We start from the raw sequence: 27,379 nt of genomic DNA on the forward strand, positions 1-27,379 counted from the left end.
TAAAACTAACAGTATTATGTCACTGTTCCCGAAATACACCCCCCACAGAAACTTCACTCACCTGGTCGGGCTCATTTTCCCAAAACCAGGTCCAGTATAATGGGGGGTAATGGCCATCCAACTCAACTAACTTCTCAAATCCTGTTTCAATGAACCAGAACAGTCTGTTTCATTCTTTGCAGAGCCAGTTAAAGTTTCTCTGTTTTTTAGATCCTTGAGTAGATTTGTAGCTCGGCTTGTGGAATTTGTGGTCGGCTGACTTGCCGAGCTGGTTCATTAGTTTGCAGATGTTTCATTATCCTGCTGGATCACATCATCAGTGCAACTTCCAATGAAGTGCCGTTGTGTTTTCCCACTTGTTATTTAAACTCTGGGGTCCATTGGATTTGATTACCTCATTTCCGATTTTCCTTTGCAGTGTATATAGGGTTTAGTTCTAGGTGTTAGATGACCACCTTGGTGGAGACTCAGGCCTTTAGGAATTCCCATGCTTGTCTCGATTTGGCCTTTCCTAGGATCCTAATGTTGTCCCGATGGAATTGGTGATTCTCCTTTTCCATGTGAATGGAGAATGGAGTACTCACTCATCCAATTCAATGGACCCCAGAGTTTAAACATCAAGCGGGAAATCGCAACAGCGCTTTATCGGAGGCTGCACTGATGGTGTGACCCCATGAGACACCTGCAAACTAATGAACCAGCTCGGCGAGCAAATCAACCACAACTCCTGAGACGCTGCTTGGCCTGCTGTGTTCATCCAGCTTCACACTTTATTATCTTGGATTCTCCAGCATCTGCAGTTCCCGTTATCTCATCCCCAACCACAACTTTCCCTGTTTTTGTATTGTTTGAATTTGTTCCGATCTTTTTGTAGTGGTGTGATTGCTGGGTCTTCTTCATTACTTCATAAGCCCTTGCAGCCTGTCATGCTGTTAATCCTCTGAATTGCCTCCTGCTGTGCTCAGTACGTCAGCAATAATGCCTGGCACGGGCATCCCTGACTGGTGTGCAGGTGAGAAAGGCAGTGCCTATGTCCTAGAGACACCCAGTGTCTCAAAACAACTGCTGAACAACTTCTCAACTTATTTGATTCTTTTTATTTAAAACTAGCCTTGTGTGCCTGTTGAAACATGAGGTCAGGACCCAAATTATTCATTTTTCTTGCCCGCTTCCTACATCCAGGGTTGAATTTTCAAAGGCGGCAAGAGTTAGTGTCTCACCTTTAAAAAAACTGAAACCAAACTGAAATGGGTCTTACTAAATAATTCACGCTGCCAACACTGAATGCTGAAGCATGATCGATTAAAATCTTGGATGGGCTTTAAACTGATTTGCTTGGAAATAGTTTGCTTTTTTTTATTGCACCAGGCCCCCAGGATCATGGCTGGTGTTCTACTTACGCATGCAACAAGAGAGCTTCGATCTTCTATGCTGTTGTGGCAACAAATAAATCATACGAGTTATATTTCACCAGCATTAGCCCTCAGAACCTACGCCTAATGCTTCTCAACACAGATGACAGCAAAGTAAGGAGCAGTTGATGTCGCCGCTCAGGTTTTAGAAATCTTGTTTCTGCTATTCATCCAATTTCAGTACTTTTTTCCCATTAACTCTGTGCGTGTGTGTGTATGAGTGTGTGAGAGAGAGAGGGAGAGAGTGTGTGGGTGTGTGAGAGACAGAGGGAGAGGGGGTGTATGTGTGTGTGAGAGAGAAAGAGAGAGAGGGAGAGGGTCTGTGTGTGTGTGTGTGTGTGTGTGTGTGTGTGAGAGAGAGAGTATGTGTGAGAGAAGGAGAGGGGGTGTGTGTGTGAGAGAGAGAGGGAGTGTGTGTGTGAGAGAGAGAGGGAGAGGGGATGTGTGTGTGTGAGAGAGAGGGAGAGGGTGTATGTGAGAGAGAGGGAGAGGAGGTGTGAGTGTGTGAGAGAGAGAGAGGGAGAGGGTGTGTGTGTGTGTGAGAGAGAGAGGGAGAGGGTGTGTGTGTGTGAGAGAGAGAGAGGGGGGGGGAGAGGGGGTGTGTGTGAGAGAGAGAGGGAGAGGGGGTGTATGTGTGTGTGTGAGAGAGAGAGAGGGAGAGGGTCTGTGTGTGTGTGTGTGTGTGTGAGAGAGAGAGAGAGTATGTGTGAGAGAGGGAGAGGGTGTGTGTGTGTGAGAGAGCGAGGGAGAGGGGGTGTATGTGTGTGTGTGAGAGAGAGAGGGAGAGGGCCTGTGTGTGTGTGGAGGTTTAGGGGAGTGTGTGTGTGTGTGTGAGAGAGAGGGAGAGGGTGTGTGTGTGAGAGAGAGGGAGGTGTGTCTGTGTGTGTGTGTGTGTGTGTGGAGGTTTAGGGGAGTGTATGTGGGGAGGTTTAGGGGAGTGTGTGTGTGTGGGGAGGTTTAGGGGTGTGTGTGTGTGTGGGGAGGTTTAGGGGTATGTGTGTGTGTGTGTGGAGGTTTAGGGGAGTGTATGTGGGGAGGTTTAGGGGAGTGTGTGTGGTGAGGTTTAGGAGTGTGTGTGTGTGGGGGCAAGTTTAGGGGTGTGTGTGTGTGGGGGGGAGGTTTAGGGGTGTGTGTGTGTGTGTGTGGAGGTTTAGGGGAGTGTGTGTGTGGAGGATTAGAGGAGTGTGTGTGTGGAGGTTTAGGGGAGTGTGTGTGTGTGTGTGTGTGTGTGTGTGTGTGTGGCGAGGGGCGGGGGGCGAGGTTTAGGGTTGTGTGTGTCTCTGTGTGCGTGTTTATCTGAGGGAGAGGATCTGAGGATCTCTGGAATAGTTCGCCCCCAAAGGATGATGCACAAGAGCAGACAGCTTTAACCTCACTCCTCCTTCAGAAAACTGAACCATTTGGTAAAATTTTGGTTTTACACCTTATGCAGTTTTTCTCTTGTTAAAGTCAATATTTGGTGGGTCCAATTCTTTTGAGATTCCCATCTGAAAAGGTGGAACAAATCCACGTACATGCAATAAGAAAGAAATGATCAAAGGCATGTGGGAGACTGATGGCAAAACGGTGAAGACATGGAAAGAGAGCAAATAATAATGGGGATAATCTGTTCTGGGAGTATCTAAATTTAAATGCATGAAACTGGAACCATTTGCTAAAAACAGTGAATGGAAAACATACAAACACATCAAAGCTGCAAATTCTGAACATTTTTATTCTTCGTGCCTTTATCTTGCCCGGTGCATATTATATAGTTCCCAGTGACCAAACCTAGTCTGCTGTTGGTACCAGTTGTTCCATCACCCACACATGTACACATCATTGTACAGACATCCCAGGAAGATTCAAAGATTCAGCACCAGGAGGCTTTGATAAAACTTCCTTGTATTTGGATCTATGTTGAAGAGAACATGGCATAAAAATGGACCAGATACAGATTTGGATTCTAAATCTCAATCTGCCCTATTTCCCCTTAAAATTGGGACCAGGGGATTGGGATTAGACATCTGCTCGGCACATGATGGAGCATGTGGCAAATCATTGCTCCAATTAAAATTGGAAATCCTATGAGGGTGCCAGCTATAAGCAGGCCAGGAAATATGGTCTATCCAGGCTCCAATTATCTATTCGCTTTGAAGAATCATGTCACTTATTATTACACAGTAAGATTGATATTATATGATTGTGACTTTAATGATAAATTCTCAAATAGGCTTTTGGACTTATTGAATTTTTAATTCACTTGTATTATTACAAACAGAGTGTGAGGGGTTTAAAGCTCACAGTCAAATAGGGCGTTCCTGAAAGGGACAAGAGAAGGGTTAACTAATGTGTGTCAAAGTGCAAAATAACAAAGCGTGTAGCTGGTCAAGCAGCATCTCAGGAGCACAAAAGCTGACGTTTTGGGCCCGGACCCTTCATCAGAAAAGGGGGGTGGAGGGACGATTCTGAAATAAATAGGGAGAGAGGGGAGGCGGACTGAAGATAGATAGAGGAGAAGATAGGTGGAGAGGAGAGTATGAGTGGGGAGGTAGGGAGGGGATAGGTCAGTCCGGGGAGGATGGACAGGTCAAGGAGGTGGAATGAGGTTAGTAGGTAGGAAATGGAGGTGCGGCTTGAGGTGGGAAAGGGGATAGGTGAGAGGAAGAACAGGTTAGGGAGGTGGGGACAGGCTGGGCTGGTTTTGGGATGCAGCGGGGGGAGGGGATGAACTGGGCTGGTTTTGGGATGTGGTGGGGGAAGGGGAGATTTTGAAGCTGGTGAAGTCCACATTGATACCATTGGGCTGCAGGGTTCCCAAGCGGAATATGAGTTGCCGTTCCTGCAACCTGCGGGCGGCATCGTTGTGGCACTTCAGGAGGCCGAGGATGGACATGTCGTCTAAGGAATGGGAGGGGGATTTGAAATGGTTCGTGACTGGGAGGTGCAGTTGTTTGTTGCGAACCGAGCGGAGGTGTTCTGCAAAGCGGTCCCCAAGCCTCCGCTTGGTTTCCCCAATGTAGAGGGAGCCACACCGGGTACAATGGATGCAGTATACCACATTGGCAGATGTGCAGGTGAACATCTGCTTAATGTGGAAAGTCATTTTGGGGCCTGGAATGGGGTGAGGGAGGAGGTGTGGGGTCAAGTGTAGCACTTCCTGCGGTTGCAGGGGAAGGTGCCGGGTGTGGTGGGGTTGGAGGGGAGTGTGGAGCGGACAAAGGAGTCACGGAGACAGTGGTCTCTCCGGAAAGCAGACAGGGGTGGGGATGGAAAAATGTCTTGGGTGGTAGGGTCGGATTGTAGATGGCGGAAGTGTCGGAGGATGATGCGTTGTATCCGGAGGTTGGTGGGGTGGTATGTGAGGACTAAGGGGATTCTCTTTTGGGCGGTTATTGCGAAGGCGGGGGTGTGAGGGATGTGTTGCGGGAAATGCAGGAGACACAGTCGAGGACGTTCTCAACCACTGCGGGGGGGAGTTGCGGTCCTTGAAGAACGAGGACATGACCTCATCCCACCCCCTTGACCTGTCCGTCCTCCCTGGACTGACCTATCCCCTCCCTACGTCCCTACCCATACTCTCCTCTCCACCTATCTTCTTTATCCATCTTCAGCCCTTCTCCCCCTCTCTCCCCATTTATTTCAGAATCCTCTCCCCATCCCCCTTTTCTGATGAAGGGTGTAGGCCCGAAACGTCAGCTTTTGTGCTCCTAAGATGCTGCTTGGCCTGCTGTGTTCATCCAGCTCCACACTTTGTTATCTTGGATTCTGCAGCATCTGCAGTTCCCATTATCCCTGTGTCAAAGTGCAGCTTTTTTGGGAAAGGATGACAGAGTCTATCAATTAAATATCCACATAGCTCACTTTGCATGGAAAGGAAAACTTGCATTGTTGTTGCAGGAAATGAAAGCTAATAAATCTGAAGCTAATAGTCATTTTCCTTTTGTTTAAAAAAAAGGTTATACGTTTGGCAATATATTTCTCCACATCTCAGCGACTGGACGTGTATGTGAACAGTACCTTTGTACCTCCTACCAATGTAAAATGGAATACTGACAACACTGACTTTACGCTAAAGGGTCCCACCTATACAGGTAAACCAATGTCAAACTGTTTGTTTCAAAATCACCTGGATACTGACCATAGCTGACTTCAAGGAAACCTGAAATGAAATAAATGTCTTATCAGCTGCAGTTGGATGAATGTAACACATAAGCATTAGCAACACTGAAATAGACCCTTTGGCACGGAAGGCCCATGCCAGCTTTGCTGCTTTTCTGGAGTCTCCTCCCAAACTCCTTCATTTCACCTCACCACCACATCCTTCTCTTCCTTTCTCCATTGAGTGTTTATCCCCCTTTCCCTTATATTTGCCTGAATGATTCACATGTTCCACATTCTCCCAATTTCTGGTTAAGGATGTGTCTCCTGAAATCCTGACCAAACTCAGTCGTGACTGCCTGTCTGGCCACTTGTTTTGGTCTCCTAATGAATGGAAACAATTTCCCTACAGCGACTCTATCAAACCTTCCCATTACCTTAAAGAACTCCCTGCCAGATAAATGGATGTGTCTTTTTTGGGGAAAGAAAGACACTAAACTTTCTTGACAGGTACTGCCTCTCAGTTCTGATGTCGCTCTTGCAGATCTTTTCTGCACCTTCTTCAATGTTTCTTGAACCTTTATGGAACACGATGACCAGAATTGTTACACAGTGCTTGGTGCAACGCCGAGGTTCGATATTAATACAAGGCTTTTTGTGTTTTCTTCACATGCTCATTATGCCTTCACAGGAGAGTTCATTCCCAAGTTGGATTCCTCTGTCATTGGAGAAAATTACTTTGACAGAACGTACCAGATGCTCAACGTTCTAGTGAAAGGATCAACTCCAATTGAGGTCCACACAGCTCCTGTCCTTCACATCTCCTTTAGTCTACCTGCAATGACAGTGGATGAATTCTATGGCCCTAATTTAGTGGAGAATCTCGCCCTGTTCCTGAACGTACCTCGAAGTAAGATCCGCATTACTAATATTGTGCGGGAGACAAGGCTTCGCAGGAAGCGTGCTACAGGGATCACAGTTGAGGTGGAAATCAGAGACCCTCCATTGCAGCATTTTTCCGAGGACAGTAGTAACTCTACCAACACCACCTCTACTGAAGGTAAATGGGGACTTTGTTCATCTGCTGCTCATCACTTTGTATGAACCTGAAGAATGCTATCCAGTGTAATTGATTATGAGCTCTGGGATGAGTAAACCGGATATTGAGAATTCAAATCCCGCTAAAACATGCTATGAAATGGAATTCAATAAATGCAGTAATTTCCAGGCCAGTGGCAGGGAAGTGATCAGGACAAACTGTGGGATTGTCTTACAAACAAAAACTGACTGGGTCCTTCAGGGTATGACCTTGCTGTCTACAAGGCATGACTTCAGTCCCACACTAAGAGGATAAACCTTCACTTCTGTCTGCAGCAACACTGACACCACAATACCCACACAATCCTTGGCATTTCCCTACTTCATCCCACCACCAAGTGGGCTGTGTCAGTTCGAGAAGACAGTTAAACACCACTTTTTTATCCATTGCTGGGCACCCTGAGATCAAGTTTTTTTCTAATATAATGAAATATTTAACTCCTGTTTTTAGATGCTAATTACATTCTCCTCCAGCAGCGCGTTCTTACAATAGTGAGGCAGGCCATTCCAGTCAACTAGCTTCTGTTGGAGTGTATCACCCTCACACACAGAATTCTAAACATGGTTTCCCATTTGTGCACCTACATCTTCTATCCCCTTTCCTTCAGCTTTCCTTCAGATCCATTCTTAAATAGTCCCTTGTTTAACAACTCACTCCAGTGGTGATTTCAATCATAACCCTCTCCACAAAAATAAATCTCTCTTCCAGTTCGCACATCTTTTGCATTCAATTTTAATATCTATTTCTTCCCTAGTAGATACCTATAATCACTGGAAACAACTTGTTTATTTTTGTCCTGGGCCAACTCTTCATGGCTTTAAGCAGCTCTATCAAACTATCATTGAGTCTCCTCTGTTCTAGTGAAAGTGACCTGTTTGTTTTAAACAGTCAGACAGGTGTAAAAGATATTTTAATACGTGCTGGTGAGTAGATTCATTGACATACCCAGCCTTGTGTTTGTATCCCCAGATACTCTGAATTCATTAAAATCTATCAATCCCAGTCCTGAAATCACTAAATCGTTTTCAGTGCTCTCCCTGTAGGGAGAGAGTTCCAGATCTTCGATGCCCTTTGTGCGAAGAAATACTTCCAGACAGGCCCACACTATTCAGGGCAATAAATTGAAGGTTTTTTTGACTCTTCCACTCCCCCCTCAACCAGAGGAACTAGCTTTTTTTTAGCTCATATATCAAAAACGAATTAAATATTTTTAACTTTCTAAAAACGTTTAGTGGGTCTCAGACAACCAGTTAGACAGGATAATGAAGAGGGGACTTGGTATGTTTGCCTTTATTGGACAATGCATTGAGTATATGAGTTGGGAGGTCAGGTTGCAGCTGTACGGGAAATTGGTCAGGCCACTTTTTGAATACTGTGAGCAATTCTAGCCTTCTTGCTATAGAAAAGATGTGAAATTTGAAAGAGTTCAGAAAAGATTTACAAGGATGTTGCCAGAGTTGGAGGAGTTGAGCTACAGGGAGAGGTTGAATAGACTGGGACTACTTTCCCTGGAGCATCAGAGGCGGAGGGCGATCTTATAGAAGTTTATAAAATCATGGGGGGCAGGGAGACGGTCATGGACAAGATCTTTTCCGTGGTGTTGGGGAGTCAAAAACCTGAGGGCATAGGTTGAAGGTAAGAGGACAAAGATTTAAAAGGGACCTAAGGGGCAACATTTTCACGCAGAAGATGGTGTGTGTATGGAATGAGCTGCCAGAGGAAGTGGTGGAGGCTGTAACAATTACAACATTTAAAAGGCATCAGGATGGATATATCAATAGGAAAGAATTATAGAAAACTATAATGGGAGTTATGTACAGCCCTCCTAACAGTGATCACGACCAGGGGCGCAAGATGCACCGAGAAATAGATAGGGCATGTCAGAAAGGCAAGGTCACGGTGATCATGGGGGACTTCAATATGCAGGTGGACTGGGTGAATAATGTTGCTGGTGGATCCAAAGAAACAGAATTCATGGAATATAAGATAACAAAATGTGAGGCTGGATGAACACAGCAGGCCAGGCAGCATCTCAGGAGCACAAAAGCTGACGTTTCGGGCCTAGACCCTTCATCAGAGAGGCTCCTGAGATGCTGCTGGGCCTGCTGTGTTCATCCAGCTTCACATTTTATTATCTTGGATTCTCCAGCATCTGCAGTTCCCATTATCTCAGAATTCATGGAATGTTTGCAGGATGGCTTTTTGGAACCACTTGTGATGGAGCCCACAAGGGAGCAGGCTATTCTGGACTTAGTTCTATGTAATGGCTTTATAAAAGACCTTAAAGTAAGGGAACACTTAGGAGGCAGCGATAATAATATGGTAGAGTTCGGTCTGCAGTTTGAAAGAGAGAAGGCAAAATCGGATGTAATGGTGTTACAGTTAAATACAGGTAATTACAGGGGCATGAGAGAGGAATTGACGAAAATCGACTGGAAGCAGAGCCTAGCAGGGAAGACAGTAGAGCAACAACGGCAGGAATTTCTGGGTGTAATTGAGTACACAGAGAAATCATCCCAAAGAAAAGAAAGATTATCCGGGGTGGGATTAGACAGCCATGGCTGACAGAGGAAGCCAGGAAATATATCAAAGAAAAAGAGACAGCCTATAAAGTGGCCAAGAGCACTGGGAAATCAGAAGATTGGGAAGGCTACAAAAACAAACAGTGGATAGCAAAGAGAGCAATAAGGAAGGAGAGGATCAAATATGAAGGTAGGCTAGCCAGTAATATTAGAAATGATAGTAAAAGCTTCTTTCAATACATAAGAAACAAACGAGAGGCAAAAGTAGACACTGGGCCGCTCCAAATTGATATTGGAAGGCTAGTGATGGGAGATAAGGAAATAGCTGAAGAACTTAAGTACTTTGCGTCAGTCTTCACAGTAGAAGACATGAGTAGTATGCCAACAATTAGGGAGAGTCGGGGGCAGAGTTGAGTATGGTAGGCATTACAAAAGAGAAAGTGCTAGAAAAGCTAAAAGGTCTAAAAATTGATAAATCTCCTGGCCCCGATGGGCTACATCCTGGAGTTCTGAGGGAGGTGGCTGAGGAAATAGCTGAGGCTTTGGATGTGATCTTTCAAAAGTCACTGGAGTCAGGGAAAGTCCCAGATGATTGGAAAATTGCTGTTGTAACTCCCTTGTTTAAGAAAGGATCAAGGCAAAAGATGGAAAATTATAGGCCGATTAGCCTAACCTTGGTCATTGGTAAAATTCTTGAATCCATTGTCACGGATCAGATTTTTAAATTCCTGGAAGTGCAGGGTCAGATTAAAACAAGTCAGCATGGATTTAGTAAGGGGAGATCATGTCTGACAAACCTGTTAGAATTCTTTGAAGAGGTAACAAGTATGTTAGACCAGGGAAACCCAGTAGATGTTATCTATCTAGACCTCCAAAAGGCCTTTGATACAGTGCCTCACGGGAGGCTGCTGAGCAAGGTGAGGACCCATGGTGTTCGAGGTGAGCTACTGGCTTGGATTGAGTATTGGCTGTCTGACAGAAGGCAGAGAGTTGGGATAAAAGACTCTTTTTCGGAACGGCAACTGGTGACGAGTGGTGTCCCGCAGGGTTCAGTGTTGGGGCCGCAGCTGTTCACCTTATATATTAATGATCTGGATGAAAGGACTGGGGGCATTCTGGTGAAGTTTTCCGATGATACGAAGATAGGTGGACAGGCAAGTAGTACAGAGGAGGTGGGGAGGCTGCAGAAAGATTTAGACAGTTTAGGAGAGTGGTCAGGAAATGTCTGATGAAATTCAATGTGAGTAAATGTGAGGTTTTGCACTTTGGAAAAAAGAATACAGGCATGGACTATTTTCTAAACGGTGAGAAAATTCGCAAATCAGAAGTACAAAGGGATCTGGGAGTGTTGGTCCGGAATTCTCTAAAGGTTAACTGCAGGTAGAGTCCGTAATTAAGAAAGCGAACAGGGTACAGTAATGTTGTCATTTATCTCAAGAGGGTTGGAATATAAAAGCAGCGATGTGCTTCTGAGGCTTTATAAGGCACAAGTTAGGCCCCATTTAGAATACTGTGTCCAATTTTGGTCCCCACACCTCAGGAAGGACATACTAGCCCTGGAGCGTGTCCAGCGGAGATTCACATGGATGATCCCTGGAATGGTAGGTTTAACGTATGATGAACAGCTAAGGATCCTGGGATTGTATTCATTAGAGTTTAGAAGGTTGAGGGGGGGATCTAATAGAAACTTACAAGATAATGTATGCCTTAGAAGGGGTGGACACTAGGAAGTTGTTTCCGTTAGGCAGGGAGACTAGGACCCACGGGCACAGCCTTAAAATTAGAGGGGGTAAATTTAAAACTGAAATGAGACGACATTTCTTCAGCCAGAGAGTGGTGGGCTTGTGGAATTCATTGCCGCAGAGTGCAGTGGATGCCGGGACGTTGGATGCCTTCAAGGCAGAGATCGATAAATTGTTGATCTTAAAAGGAATCAAGGGCTACGGGTAGAGTGCAGGGAAGTGGAGTTGAAATGCCCATCAGCCATGATTTAAAAGGCGGAGTGGACCTAATGGGCCGAATGGCCTTACTTCCACTCCTATGTCTTATGGTTTTATGGAATGCCATGCTTCTAGGAATTCTTGTGCGTGTCTCTGTTTGGCTTGTCCTAGGATGGATGTGTTGTCCCAATCAAAGTGGTGTCCTTCCTCATCTGTATGTAAGGATACGAGTGATAGTGGGTCATGTCGTTTTGTAGCTTGTTGATGTTCATGTATCCTGGTGGCTAGCTTTCTGCCAGTTTGTCCAATGTAGTGTTTGTCACAGTTCTTGCAAGGTATTTTGTAGATGACGTTTGTTTTATTTGTTGTCTGTATAGGGTCTTTTAAGTTCATTAGCTGCTGTTTCAGTGTGTTGGTGGGTTAGTGGGCTACCCTGATGCCAAGGGGTCCGAGTAGTCTGGCAGTCATTTCGGAAATGTCTTTGATGTAGGGGAGAGTGGTTATGGTCTCTGAGCCCGTATTGTCTGTTTGTTTGGGTTTGTTGCTGAGGAATCGGCGGACTGTGTTCATAGGGTACCCATTCTTTTTGAATATGCTGTAGAGGTGATTTTCCTCTGCTCTTCGTAGTTCCTCTGTGCTGCAGTGTGTGGTGGCTCGTTGGAATAATGTTCTAATGCAGCTTCGTTTGTGGGTGTTGGGATGGTTGCTCCTGTAGTTCAGTATTTGGTCCGTATGTGTTGTTTTCCTGTAGACGCTGGTTTGAAGTTCCCCATTGGCTGTTCGCTCTACTGTGACATCTAGGAATGGCAGTTTGTTGTTGGTTTCTTCCTCTTTTGTGAATGTTATGCCAGTAAAGGGTATTATTGATGGTCTTGAAGGTTTCCTCTAATTTGTTTTGTTTAGTGATAACAAAGGTGTCATCCACATAGCGGACCCAAAGTTTGGGTTGGATGATTGGCAGAGCTGTTTGTTCGAGTCTCTGCATTACTGCCTCTGCTAAGAACCCTGATATCGGAGATCCCATGGGTGTACCGTTGGTTTGTCTGTAGGTTTTGTTATTGAAAGTGAAGTGGGTGGTAAGGCATAGGTCCACTGGCTTGATGACGTTGACCTTGCTGATGAGGTTGGTGGTGTCTGGTGTGTGTGTCTTCGGTTCTTCTAATAGTCTAGTCAGTGTTTCTTTGGCCAGGTTGATGTTGATGGATGTGAACAGGGCTGCTACGTCAAAGGAGACCATTATTTCATCCTCTTCTATCTTGGTGTCTTTGATGGCGTTCAGGAATTCTTGGGTGGAGCGAATGGAGTGGCAGGAGTCTTCTACTAGATGTTTTAGTCTTTGGTGTAGTTCCTTGGCTAATCTGTAGGTTGGTGTTCCAGGTAGTGAGACTGTGGGTCTGAGGGGGGCTCCTGGTTTGTGAATTTTTGGTAGTCAGTACAAGCTGTTGGATCCATCTGGTTTCATTTTTTGGAAGTCTCTCTTGTTTAATTCTCCAGATTTTTGAAGTTTTTTGAGTAAGGCTGTGATTCAGTTCTCTAGTTGTGGGGTCAGACTGCCAGACTACTCGGACCTCTTGGCATCAGGGTAGCCCACAAACCCACCAACACACTAAAACAGCAGCTAATGAACTTAAAAGACCCTATACAGACAACAAGCAAAACGAACGTCATCTACAAAATACCTTGCAAGAACTGTGACAAACACTACATTGGACAAACAGGCAGAAAGCTAGCCACCAGGATACATGAACATCAACTAGCCACAAAATGACATGACCTACTATCACTAGTATCCTTACATACAGATGAGGAAGGACACCACTTTGACTGGGACAACACATCCGTCCTAGGACAAGCCAAACAGAGACACGCACGAGAATTCCTAGAGGCATGGCATTCCCACCGGAACTCCATCAACAAACACATTGATTTGGAGCCCATCTACAATCCTCTGAGAAAAAGAACAGGAAATGACATCACCAATGCAGGAAATGACATCACCAACCCAAGGAAACCTAACCATATAAATAGAAAGCAGGACATAACACCAGCGCTTCATCGGAGGCTCACTGATGATGTTACCTAGAATGGTGACGAAACGTCTGAAAACTAACCTTCTAGCTCAGCGAGCAAACTCACATCCAGAAACTCAACCTGAGCCACAAATCTTCTCAAAACTTGCTATAATGAAGGATATCTTCAATGTGAAGATGAGACTTTGATTCCACAAGAACTGTGTGATGATCATTCCTGCACCTACTGACATGAATGATCACATCTGTGACAGATATAATAGTGGGGACAAGATTAAGTAGGTTTTGCCTCTGGTTGGTTCCCTTGGCACCTGCAACAGACCCAGTCTAGCAGTTCAGTCCTTTAGGACTCAGTTAGCTCAGTTAATAGCTAACAAGCTACTCATGGTGATGGGCATTAAAACCTCCCACCAAGAGTACATTCTGTGCCCTTCCCACTTTAGTGCTTCCTCTAGGTAGTGTTCAATTTGGAGGAATACCAGTGCATTAGCTGGCCTGGGCAGTGGCTGTGTGACCAGTTGATGAAAATGAGCAGGAGCTCTCCTTGCTCATGTTTGACCTGATGCCATGAAATTTCCTGGGGTCCAAAGTGAATGTTGAGAGCTTCCACACCCATTATATACCACTATGCTGTCACATCTGCTGTGTCCTGCTGGTGGGAAAAGGCATACTGTCGAATGTTGATGGAGGTGTCTGGAACATTATCTGTAAGGTACAATGACTATGTCACAGTTTTGCTTCTCTGTGGGACTATTCTCCCAATTTTGGCACAGGCCCCCAGATATATTGAAGGCGGACTTTGCAGGGCCAATAGGGTTGTATATGTCATTGACCTAGGCACTAGAAATGAAGCTGTCCATCTAGTTTCTAGTTTATTCAGGTCTCCGAGCAGTTTGATGTAAATGAATGGCAAGCTGGGCCATGTCAATGGGCAGAGTCAACCACATTTCTGTAGGTCAGAGTCACAAGTAAGTCAAACCACATGAAGATGGCAGATGTTCCTCCCTGAAGGCAAACAGTGAATTATGAGAGTCAACAATAGTTATATGTTTGTCATTGGGCTTGCGTTTTTAAATTCCACATTTTATTGAACTCACCTTCCAACGTGTGCATTAGGATTTGAACCCAGGTGCCCAGGGCACTGTTCTGGATTACTGGTCCAGTGCCATTCCCACTATACTGCCACATCCTCAGCCATACTTAATTGATGATGCATCTGTCTTGTGTAGAAACCTTCCCCCTTTTAATTTTCTGAGAGTGTGAATATCACTGGTATAACAGCTCTCTAGCACTGTGTGTGCATTTAATGGTTTCGATAGTTTACTGCAACACACCCTCTTAATTGTGGTATAGAAATACCTGGAAAATATGAAGAGGGGACAATTCAGCCTCTCAAACATTTTGACCATTTTTCTACCTTTGCATCCAACAAAAGTCTCTTAATCACAACTCTGACAGAAATTTCTGGAGAAAACTCAGCAGGTCTGGCAGCATCTGTGGACAGAAAGCAGTCTTGAACATTTCAGGTGGCCTGCAGCACCCACACATTTGAAGGAATTAATTTCAGTCTTCCACTGCTGTTTGAATGAAGAAATCATATAAGCCATTTCAACACAATTTAAGCTGTTGTTCCTCTGAAGTTAGGGTAGTTTTCAGGGAAGCTCTATCCTCCCCTGTCACCACCCCACATAATAAATAAGAAAATGACTGAATGTCAGTGCAATATATTTTTGAGTCCGATCTCTCTATCAATGAATCTTCACGTAAGGTGCTGAATAAATCCTGTGAAAATGTTCAGAGATTTGTGGAAGGGTTGGTCCACTGCACTGATGTGTGTTAATTTCATGTTTGTCCAGGCAAACTACAGTTCTCTGATCTGAAGGAAATTTCTAGCAATCTTGGCGAGGCGATGCTTACTGGAAATCTGAGTGCTTCCCTGGGCTTTACAATCTCTACAATCGATCTTTCCAGTCCTGTGCCACCTCCAGGTGACACACAGTGGGTTCAGGTAACACTATTTTTCTGCATTTCACTTCTGCCTGCAATATACAATCCTTTGGTAGAAATAAAATCACAGCAAAAAGTGCAATTGGTGACATAAATTGTTGAAGTTGATTTAAGCAAAACATACAGTGAAGAAATAGATCATTCACGTCAAATAATGTATGCAGGGTTCATACTAGGGAGAAGGTAGCTATTACAAGGGGGTATAGTTTTAAAGTGAGTGGGAAAGATACAGGGTAGACATCAGAGGTAGGTTCCTTACTCAGAGAGTGGTAGGGGCGTGGAATGCATTGCCAGAGAGGGTAGTGGAGTCGGCCTCATTAGGGACATTTAAGCAGCTATTAGATAGGCATATGGATGGTAGTGTAAGGTGGAGGTTAGATAGATCTTAGGTTTAGGGTAAAAGTTTGGCACAATATCGTGGGCCGAAGGGCCTGTACTGTGCTGTACTGTTCTGTGGTCTATTCTGTGTTCTATGTAGACATAATCGTCCTCCCATTCTCCTCATCTCAGCCTTTTAGCACTGCTTTCAAACCCATTTACACTCAAAGACACATATAGTTTACTTTGAAGGCCAATCACACCAATCCATTCCTTCTGGGGCAACACCCAGACTGGTGCAGACACTGCAAATTTGAAATGAAAAGGGATGATGCTGGAAACATTCAGCAGGTCAAGCAACATCTGTTGGAAGAGAGAGCAAAAGTAAATGTTTGAGATCAACGATTTTCACTGAAGTTTCACAGAGCCACATTAATATTAAATCATTATTCCAAAAGCCTTCAGGGCCAGCCTCAAGCTCTAATTAGTACTTCTAACATTTCAAGGAAATGACAAGAAATTGTCATTTACTGGAATTTGTGTTTGTTTTTCCAAGGGGAGAGGAAAGGAAAATTTTTAAGTTTAGCTACAGAAGAGGCACGAATGTATATGATACATCTTTTGGCTGGATTGTTTCCTACCTATGAGTTCAAGTGGAGAAAGGTAGCACTAGCTCAAGAGGGATTAGCCTTCCCAGTGACAAATGGAAGCTATGGATCACCTTCTACTACATTGACCCCCTCTGACAGATTAATATAAACATCTGATCCCCTCCACCCCATATTTTCCAGTAACTAGGAATAACAATTCTATGTCCCAGTTTACACAGTTATATTTCAATATGACCATGACAAGTGTGATAATTAGTGTTTTAACTTGTATTTGCTCTAAGGTTCACCAATGAGATCGAAATCCCCTTGCAAATTTTAGAGGAGTTCATATAGCCATGGATTTAGCATAGGGGCAATGACTGTTCACCAAAATTAGCAACAAGAAAGAAATCCACTCCTCGTAACGGAGTGAGCATGTTGGTTCAGTTCGCCCAGACCTGAGTGGGGTTTGGTTATAGCCATGTCTCTGTTCGCTGGTAATTTTGTGTATTTGTATTGCAAGAAAAGTAAGTAAATGTCAAGTTAACCTATTTTAATAGCAAATGTATTCTCCAGGAGATTTGCTGGGATGGGGTTTTGTGTGTGTGTGGGGTGGGGGTGGGGGGTGACAGGGAGCGGAGCAAAGGAGGAGTCTCGGGCCGATGGGATATGAGTGAAATTTTGAAGTTGGAGTTCATTTAGGAATTGGGTGCCGGCTGATCTAGATTGAAAAGGCGAATGTACATGGTTGTTTTCATGCAACTGTCTTGATAAAAAGATTACCCCCAATTGTTTCTTTCATATCAGAAACACTTCATGCCCTGGTTAGAAAACTGAGAACGGAAACTGGTTAAGGCAGCATTTATGTGAACTTATGTCTCGGTTTTCACCCGTTTGAAAAGTTATGGTTGTTTTTCAGACTTCTGCCTGCCTTACTCAAACTGGAAAAAAAAAACGACTTCTCCAAATATCACTGGTGAAATGTGCCTTTGTAATAGGCAGAACTGTGCCCAGCAATTCATTCAATGTGGAGGATGTAAACCAGCAATCTGCATCTTTATAAGAATCTACCCTTTGCTGCCCATTGAGCAAATGCACAAGAATGCCCTCAGCTGCTCATCATCTCTTAGAATCCTAGAGCCATACAGTATGAAGACGGACCCCTCAGTACAGCTCATCCATGCCAACCAGACAGCCTAAATTAACCTAGTCCCATGTGCCAGCATTTGGCCCATATCCTTCAAAACCCTTCCTATTCATATATCCATCCTGATGCCTTTTAAATGTTGTAATTGTTACAGTCTCCACCACTTCCTCTGGCAGCTCATTCCATACACGCACTATCCTCTGCGTGAAAATGTTGCCCCTTAAGTCCCTTTTAAATCTTTCTCTTCTCACCTTCAACCTATGTCCTCTAGTTTTTGACTCCCCAAACCAGCAAAGATCTTGTCTAGTTACCATGTCACCCTCAGCCTCTGATGTTCCAGAGAAAATAGCCCCAGTCTATTCAGCCTCTCCCTATAGCTCAAACCCTCCAACCCTGGCAACATCCCTGTAAATCTTTTCTGAACCCTTTCAACCTTCACAACATTTTTTCTATATCAGGGAGACCAGAATTGCACACAGTATTCCAAAAGTGGTCTAACCAATGTCCTGTACAGCTGCAACATGTCCTCCCAGCTCCTGTACTCAGTTTACGGACCAATAAAGGCAGGTGTACCAAACACCTTCTTCACTATCCTGTCTACCTGGGACTCCACTTTCAAAGAACTATGAACTCCAAGGTCTCTTTGTTCAGCAACACTCCCCAGGACCTTACCATTAAGTATATAGGCCCTCCCCTCATTTACCTTTCCAACAGGCAGTACCTCACATTTATCTAAATTAAACTCCATCTGCCACTTCTCAGCCCATTGTCCCATCTGATTAAGGTCCTGTTGTACTGAGGTAACCTTCTTCACTGTCCACTCCATCACCAATGTTGGTGTCCTTTGCAAACTTCTATGTTCACATCCACATTATTTATATAATGTTGTGAAATTAAGCAGAGTACTTGTGAATTGGAAGGCAAGGTGTTAGATTTTGTTTGTAAAAATGCTGTGGGAATATAAGGCCTGATATAACAGGGTTTTTGAAATTCAGTGAGAGTGAACTGCCATCGGAAGAGTAAACTCGGCTCTCACAGAAATCTTTAAGCTCTCTGATTAAGCACCATCTAAAAGCTACCACGGGAATCCTAGCTAATATTCCTGACACAAGGATTCGACAATATCCTGATTGTAGTTTTGAGAGTCTGAGTTTTAATTTATTTTTGTCTTATTACTAGAGTTTATACAAATGGGACTTGTATTTATTTGGAACAGCATACCATTAGATTTTTGTTTTATTTCGGAGTAGTTAGTAGTTAGGGGGGAATTGTTTTGTTTATTATTACTTCTGTTAATTTGATCACTGCTAGAATCAGATAGATAAATAGATTATCTGTTGTCGACTGTAGACTGACTATCAGGAGTTTGTTTTATTTCACATTTCCTATATAGCAGATAGGGAGGTGTGAGACAGATTATACCACTTTTCACATTCCCTTTAACAGATGACAAGGCATGGTGAGCTTCTCTGGGTGCATTGGTTTTAATTATCAGAGGTGTCCGACCTCCTCTCCAATGACTAAAAGCAGTGGACCCAGCACCGATCTTTGTGGCACACTGCTAGTCACGGGCCTCCAGTCTGAAAAACAATGCTACACCACCACCCTCTATCTTTGTCATTCAAGCCAGTTCTATATCCAAATGGCTAGTTCTCACTGTATTCCATATGGTCTAACCTAGCTATCTGTCTAACCTGAGGAACCTTGTCAAACCCTTACTGAAGTCCATATAGATCATGTTGTCATCAATTCTCTTTGTTACTTCTTCAAAAAAACTCAAGCAAGTTGTTGAGACACGATCTCCCTCGCACAAAGCCATGTTGACTATCCCTAATCAGTCCCTGCCTTTCCAAATACATGTAAACCCTATCCCCAGGATCCCTTCTGATAACTTGCCCACCACTGATGTCAGGCTTACCAGCCTATAGTTCCCTGGCTCCTCCTTACCACCTTTCTTAAATAGTGGCACCACATTAGCCACCCTCCAGTCCTCCAGCACCTCACCCGTGGCTATCGATGATACAAATATCTTAGCGAGGTGCCCAGCAATCACCTCCCTAGCTGCACACCCAGTCAGGTCCTGGGGATTTATCCTCCTTTATGTTTTATAAGACTTCCAACACCAACTCCTCTGTAATATGGGCATTTTCCAAAATGTTGCTATTTATTTCCAATGTTCTTTATCTTACACCTCCTTCTTCACAGTAAACGGTCATGCAAAATATTTGTTTAGTATCTCCCTCATCTCCTGTGGTTCTACACATAGGTGGTCTGGCTAATCTTTAAGGAGCTCTATTCTCTCTTTTGTTACTCTTTTTTGTCCTTAATGTATTCGTAGAATCCTGTTGGGATTCTCCTTAACCCTATTAGCCAAAACCATCTCATGTCTCCTTTTTACCCTCCTGATTTCCTTCTTAAGTGTACTCTTACTCCCTTCATACTCTTCTAGATATTCACTTGATTCCTGATGTATGCTTCCTTCTTATACATGACCAAAATAACAATTTCTCTAGACATTTAGCATTCCCCACACCTATCAGCCTTACCCTTTACTCTAACAGGGACATATTGTCTCTGGACTCTCATTATCCGATTTTCGTTATCTCTTCCTGAAGATGATTTCAGTGAAACATAACTTTATATCATTGGATGCTTGAACGGAGCAAAAAATGGGATTTAACGGCAGGTGGACCTAGTATGGGGCATGGAATTTAGGTATTGCTCATGTGAAAAAATGGACCAGTATAGATTGGTTTGGCCAAATGCTTTGTTTCCACATAATTGCTTCATGCATGTTGAGGAAAAGGCACATATAACCTAGATTCCATAGTCCATAATGAGTATACTGTGCTGTAATGGATCACATACTTGAAAAACTTCTGATGATACTTGGGAATGATAGATTTTAAAAAATCAGACTTTTTATAGCACAAATGCTGAGTTCAAAACTTTAGAAAATTTGCATAATAGAAGACACATGCAAAAGGATTATTCACAAAAAGAAGCCTTGAATCTGACAGTAAGAAAGGAAAGCACACACTTGTTCTGACATTGTTACTGTCACATTTTATCTGATGAGTATTCTCTTTTAACTTCGTCCTAATTGCTCTGATTTCCACAGTTTTAGGATTTTTCAAAAGCAGCATCATTAGTGCAGTAGCTCAGCACCCCTGGAGGTCTGTCTCAGTCTACATTAACAGTTGTCAGAAGCTGCCCACTTCCACCTGATCCCCTCATGTCCCCACTCGAACATATACTGAAAAGGGCTGACATTCTCTCCTCTACTTTATACACAAATGATGATCAAATTCTGGGGTTGGAATCACAATGGCAAGTTGTCCATGCCTCCGAACGTCACCCTTCACACCTGTAGTGGAAGTTGCAAAATGGTGCCTTTTTTCAGCAATGAATGAACATACTTAATGCTTTCCAACGATCAGTGTTCTTGAACAGGAGATAACCTCCTGTCTTGTATTACAACCACACTGCACCGAAAGACCACTGGCTGTGAATTCCAATAGAGAGAGATGTGTCTGATTATAACATTGATTCACACACGTCAGCAGTGATGGATAAGTTCCAACACTGACTTTGTTGCAATAAATCCAGTGTGATTAACCAATTAATTTTCTTGGCAAAACTCCTAACACGTCCCTGTCTCATTTCACCATCTGAAAACCTCATTCTTCCCCTTGTTAACTCTAGACTTGACTAGTCTAACATGCTCCTGGCTCACCTCCCACATCATGCCATTTGTAAACTTGAAGTCAGACGAAACTCTGCTGTCTGTGTCCTGACACAAAATAAATTCCACTCGTCCAACTCCCTGCCCCTACTCTGCTTCCCGAACTACAGTTGTTCAGCGACATTTCAATTTTAAAATTCTCACATCTGTTTTCAAATCCCCATCACTCTTTTAATGTCCTCCAGTCTCATGACTTTTCAAGATAGCTGCACTTTCTAATCATGCCCTCTGAAACAATCCAGAGTTTTAATTATTGTCTTCAACAGGTAGACCCCAGGATCTGGAATCCAACTGTGAAGATTCTGACTTTTATAGGGTGCTCTTTAAAAACCTACCTAAATTGACAATGCTGTTGGTGACACGTTCCAATATCTGCTTATGTTACTCAGTGTCAAACTTTATTTAACATTCTTATGAAATGCCTTGGGAGGCTTTACTATGTTAGAAATATGATATAAATGCAGGTTGTTAATGTTTCTATTGTTGTAGATGACTTCAAAACCAGTGCTGAGCAGAGAAGTGAGAACCAACCACATGGCCACGATGACAGGTCTCATTGTAGTCAGGGAGCCAGCTGCTGGGCAAACTGGACAAACACTGAGCCAACAGCCCTGCGTGAAGGCAGTGGATGATGCTGTAAGTTCGGTTTCATTTGAGAAGTGTAACTTGCATTGGCTGATTACCAATTCTTTTTCTAAAAGAGAATTGTTCCTGAAAGTTGGTGAGCCACTTAAATCCAATCGCTGTCTCCACATGTTCTAACATGGTTTTTGAGAATATCAGTGCACCTGGCATTTTCTGCTGCACAGTGTCGCTATATAGAATGTGATGACCCTGTTCCGTGTTCCAGGGTAACTGTGTGTCAGTGGGTGTTACCACGTGGGAACTGGTTGCTGTCCTACTGAATTCTCAGAACATGACTGTTTCTGGACTTAATGGGACAACAAGTATCTTGTTCGAGGGCTGTTGGGCAAATTACACTGACCTGTCCATCAACACAAATGGTAAGAGAAGCCTGCAGTTTGGGTCCTGACACCATCATTATATACTGAGTTTCTAGCTTAAACCATCATGTCTGGAACTGATAGATTTCACACAGCCTCTTTCTGTTACCATTGACATTGCTGCAAATGTTACAAATGCAGAGAAACAAAGACACTGAAAGTACGAAAGAAACAGGGAATAACATGCTCCCATAACAATAGTGACTGGGGGCTGGAAGTGGGGAGGGCATGAGGAACTGCATGTTATGAAGCTTGTATTAGTGACTTGACCATCCCATTCCCCCCACTACTGATTTCAAAGAGAGGTATTTGGAGTAGTCCTGGTGAGGGATGAATGAAGAGGGTCATAATCCATGTTCAAACAGAGGATTGTGAGGACCCTGTTGGAACAGACAGTGGGGGGGGGGGGGGAGCTACAGACAAAATAAGAATGGGTGAGGCGGGGTGGGGAGGGGGGAGGAGTGTGGAAGAGTTTGATGATAGGAATTTGGATTAGCTTCCTTGCTGTAACCAGGTTTTCAGGCATCCATTCAGGGCACCAAATCAGGAGCTCAAACGGCACAATTTCAGTTGTCTAACACAACACTCACTTTTCCTAATGGGTGGAGTATATCAATAGCATTATCCCATAGACAAGAAAATAGTTTGTTTCTGTGCTGTAAAATGTTAAATAAATGATAAAAGTTTTTTTTCTATTATTGCATCACAGGTACCAGCTATAAACTATTGTTCAAACTTAAGTCTATTAAAACTCATTCTGGCATCTTCTCTGTGAAACAAATAAATGACAGCCCTGGGAAACCCTCAGGCGCCAGCCCAGCCTCAGTCTTCGGTAATACAGAAGGGATCATTAGTGGCTCTGTGGTGGGAAGCATTGTGTTCATCCTCCTTGTTGCTGGCATAACCTGGAAATTAATAGGTGAGCACAGGAATTAGCTGTCATTGTTGAAATACTTTCTCATTCCTTTATATTTAATCAGTTAACAGCAGATATTTGTCATTCATATGATATATATTTTTAGGGCAGAACAGTGATCTGTTTTTATTCATTCTTTCACAGGATATGGGCTTCAGTGCATTTACTGTTAATTCCTAATTGCCCCAAGGTGGCAGTGATGAGCTGCCTTCTTGAACCATTATGGGCCTAGTGTAGGGACACCGGCCATGGTGTTAGGTAGGGAGTTACATGATTTTGATGCCACAACAATGAACGAAGTTTCAAGTCAGCTTGAAAAGGATCTTGCAGGTGACAGTGTTTCAATGCATATGCTGCCGTTGTGTGTTAGACAATAAAAGTTTGGGAGATGCTAGCAAAGGAGGTTGGGCAAGTTGCTACAGTGAACCATTATGGTATGCACTGCTGCCACTGGGTATTGGTGCTGGAGGGTGTAGAGGCAGGAGGCGCATTTGAAAAAGGGGGTTCATTTTAGTATGTGTCGCAAGGGACATTGATGAACATCTGCAATGAGTGAATAAATTTCACACAGTATTGATCCATAGTGCATGGATAGCTCCTCGTTAATAATTCATCCCCTCAATGGTTACTTACAAAGTTGCTCTGGCACAAGTGCATTGGGATAAAGTGACTTCAGTTAAGGCTCCAGAGATTGTCAGTGAAGGTTCATTGTCCAGCTCATGACTTGGCATTTCCATACTACCGTACTATTTATTTACAGCAGGTAACAAGAAGATTCAGGTGTCTACCAGACCTGATGCACAAGACAAGAAACAAGTTGACACAGTCACTGGTTGTAAACTGGACAAGAGCCTCTGTCGAGTGCAAAACTGACCAGCATAAAGCTTGAGAAATGGTAAAAGACCTCTGTTACACTAGGTGCAGTTAAAGAATACAGACAGTTGTGTTAGCACTTCACAACTGAATCCTATTTTAGCCACCCAACATTCAAGTTAAATGTTTTAAACATTATTTCACTCCAGCTTCAGCAGAAATTGATTCTCTGGGTCATTAAAAAGGGTCCTAGCTGCAGTGTTGCCCTCTTTATCACAGCAATCTTCCCCACTTACCCCAATCTCCCTGGTGCACTGGCAGTCACCTGGAAGACTTTGGTCTCGAGGAGTTGGATTCTTAAGGAGAGGCAGTTCATGGACAATTCACTGTCCTGATTCCAAGAAGAATGGAAGAGGTTTTCTTGAGGAATGTTTCAAGTTGGGCCTGAGAGGTGGTGGTCATAACGAAGCATCACAAATTCTATTGGGGCTTGATGGTAGATGCTAAGAGCATGACTCTTTATGAGGAAACCTTGAAATTTGGGCAGAGTTGACAGAGCGACATAAACAGTCCCTCACATAAACCTGAAAATCAGTATCTTTCTATTGGCAACAAAGGCTGAGTTTCAATATTTTAGATATAACTTTAAACAGTATATTGAATAATCTGAATTGAATCTGTTCAATTGTTTTACAGATGAACGTAACCAGGATTGAATGAAGTTGAAGCAACAAATGAAATCCAACAATCTTTTATTTTTAGGACAAGCTGATTATAATCCAACACAATAGTGAGATTTCCATTAGGTTAACCTTCTAATTCTTCATCCAATGAAACTAATCTTTGTCAAGTATATCTTTATAATATCCAAGGAGTTTCAGTCATATTCCTGCAAATTTTCTTGAAATGTTTTCAATCCAGCCTTCTACTTGAAATTATGTACCAGCTGTTGAGGGTTGGTGGGGGGGTGGGGCAGTGAGAGTGGGAGAAGAGATGTTTTTAGATGGATGTTCTAATTTTATAGAAAAATGCCAAGCACAATACAGGTATACAATACAACACAGTACATAACCTTTACATGTTGTTATCATTTGAAGTCAGTTCTCATCATCCAGTAAACATCTGCCTCAATAAGCTCACATCTGCTTTTCATTCACCAATCAACATGAAAGAAGTTATATACCACGTAACTGAGATCAATGTGAGTTATGACATAACACTAATGATAGTGTCTAGTTTTTTTTTAAAACTATTCAAAAATACAATTGATTATATTTGGATTCCCCAGTTTTCACCTAGCTTACATATTGGATGGTCTTTGTTTATCTCCCCAAGTACCCAAAACTATATCCAATACATTACTGTTGTAATTCGAGTTTTCCTCGTCACAATCTCAAATATTTTGTTGGCCTCTTTGCCTTAATCTACCAACAGCTACACAACAAAGAGCATCAGTCCAGAGACAATCCTCAATAATTAACAGTTCATCCTTACAAAGTATATTACTTCGCAGCAGCATGTGTAGGGTGCATAGACAATTAAAGTCAATGGCAGTGATTCTGATTTGATTTACATCTTTGCTAGTATTTGATGTTTGGTTTACAATGACAGTGAATGGCTGTGTTCAACTAAAAAAAGTGATTTGCTTCAGTACACAACATGAGACTGAAATCTGTTTTACAAGAGTTCTTAATCAATTGCATATTCAAATCACAAATAATCTGAGTTTCTGCTTACTTGTATATTCAGAGCTGCCTTTAAATAAAGTCTCATAGGCTGCAGAATCATTTGTGATCAAAGTTTTAATAAACTCCTTACTCCACCCTCAAATCTGCCAGTAGATGAAGGTTGGTGCACCGGATATGCTCATCTTTTTACCATTAGAACTAGGGGAAACCACAGCATTATGATAAAGTCACTGTTACAGACTAGTAATCCTGATAACTGGGCTAGCTCTGGGACAGTGATAGTGGGAACTGCTGATGCTGGAGAATCTGGGATAGCAAGGTGTAGATGCCATGAGGAGATTTGAACACATGCCCCAGGGTTAGAGATAAAAGGTGCACAGCCGGATGAACGCAGCAGGCCAAGCAGCATCAGAGGAGCAGGTAAGCTGATATTTCCAGTCTGGACCCTTCTTCAGAAAAATATTTCTGAAGGGTCCTGACCTGAAACGTCAGCTTGCCTGCTCCTGATGCTGCTTGGCCCACTGTGTTCATCCAGCTGTACACCTTTTATCTCTAACCCTGGGGCATGTGTTCAAATCTCCTCATGGCATCTAGTGACATTTAAATTTAATTAATACATCTGGAATGAAAAGCTGATCTCAGTACTGGTGACCATGACAACTTATTACTTGTAAAAACACATCTGGTTTACTACCTTCAGAGGAGAGAAATCTACCATCCTTGCATGTTTTCATTCCTCCATGTAATTTGAGACCCACAATTGACTCTTAATTGCCCTCAGAGCCACACAATTCACTCAGTTTAAGGGCAGTAGGAATGGGCAAATGCTGGCCTTACATTCCAAGTGAGAATGAAGAAAATATGGTAAATGAAGGCAAATGAGCTTGTGTGCTATTTGTCCTACAAAAGGTTCAAAAGCCAGCACCAGACAACACAAATAGAAGGGAACCACAAAGGTTTCAGCAGACAGCACTCACCACTGAAGTTTCCATTCTTTAAAAGTCTGATACCAGGCAACTTGAGCATCTCACACTTCACTCATAAGCTGTTAAATGTTAATTGTCTAACTTTAGTTATCGACTTTCTTTGACTTCATAAAAATCTAGCTTACAAACTGAATTGACAGGTCAGAAAGTAGATAAATTTAGTAAAGCAGAAATTTTTGGCACCTGCAGCGGGTGCAAATCTTGTCAGACGTTAAACCAAATGTGGTGTGCAGGCAGCTACGTCACCAGTTAAAAAGTAGAACAGCAAGATATGTAGCAACAGCCTGTTGCCAGTCACCAACATGCAACAGATAAAGGCAGTCTGTTTTCATCAAACATAGGAACAAATTGTGTGTGTCATTTTTTTGCCAACAATTGACAATCTACTAGTACTCAAATCAGATTCAAACTTCATGAAAAGGGTGTACAGCCTGGGCTCACTGAAGAATAGATCTGCAGTTATCACATTGTTGTCAGAAATCATAATGAAACAGATAAAAGTCTGCATGCATGTGTGCAGAAAATACCACATACACAGGATGTTCAACAGGTTTGTGCGCCCTGGCCACTTCCTTTTTCATCTGACATTATTGCAGTTAGTCTTGGCTTTGAAAGGAAGGGAGCATTTAGTGAAAGAGATTAGGACAGAACATTAGTACTTGGCTTTATATTCTATGCATCAGCACAGACTCCAGTGTCACGTTTTCACATTTCAATAAAATATCAGTCACACTTAAATTAGCCAATTTTTCTTTCACTAAAGTGTCTCCCATAAAATAAACGTACAATAAATGGCTGTTTTTAAAACTGAGATTGCTGAGACCTTGGTATCTATATTCATGGATAGCAGGGCAAGTCAATAAGGTAGTTATAAAAATTTCACAGGTTATTTAGATTCACTCCCAAAAAAAGACAGTGAATTCTGAATCTATAAATAATTATTAAAAGGGAATTGACAGATACTTGAGGAACATTCAGGGTTACAAAGAGCAGGGAGGGGGTGGTGCTAAATACAACTGGAATCACGTAGTACATACTAGGTCAGATTCAGGATGATCCCCAAAAGGATATTAGTAAATTAG

The 27,379-nt window shown here is 43.0% G+C and overlaps 1 protein-coding gene across 5 annotated transcripts in view; it reads left to right on the top strand.

The window, feature by feature from the left end:
• Positions 1-25,407, top strand: part of pkhd1l1.1 (PKHD1 like 1, tandem duplicate 1) — a 267,609-nt gene extending 242,202 nt beyond the window's left edge. For all 5 annotated transcript variants that reach the window (XM_059645764.1, XM_059645760.1, XM_059645761.1 and 2 more), the window contains exons 72-80: positions 1,369-1,526; positions 5,350-5,485; positions 6,184-6,552; positions 14,940-15,091; positions 21,380-21,526; positions 21,741-21,894; positions 22,604-22,813; positions 23,571-23,705; positions 24,320-25,407. In XM_059645764.1, the coding sequence (XP_059501747.1) occupies positions 1,369-1,526; positions 5,350-5,485; positions 6,184-6,552; positions 14,940-15,091; positions 21,380-21,526; positions 21,741-21,894; positions 22,604-22,813; positions 23,571-23,683 (1,439 nt within the window). In that variant the 3' untranslated portion in view covers positions 23,684-23,705; positions 24,320-25,407. The remainder of the gene's footprint in view (positions 1-1,368; positions 1,527-5,349; positions 5,486-6,183; positions 6,553-14,939; positions 15,092-21,379; positions 21,527-21,740; positions 21,895-22,603; positions 22,814-23,570; positions 23,706-24,319) is intronic.
• Positions 25,408-27,379: the final 1,972 nt, after the last annotated feature.

The sequence above is a fragment of the Stegostoma tigrinum genome, chromosome 5, assembly GCF_030684315.1.
Source record: "Stegostoma tigrinum isolate sSteTig4 chromosome 5, sSteTig4.hap1, whole genome shotgun sequence".
NCBI classification, from domain to species: domain Eukaryota; kingdom Metazoa; phylum Chordata; class Chondrichthyes; order Orectolobiformes; family Stegostomatidae; genus Stegostoma; species Stegostoma tigrinum.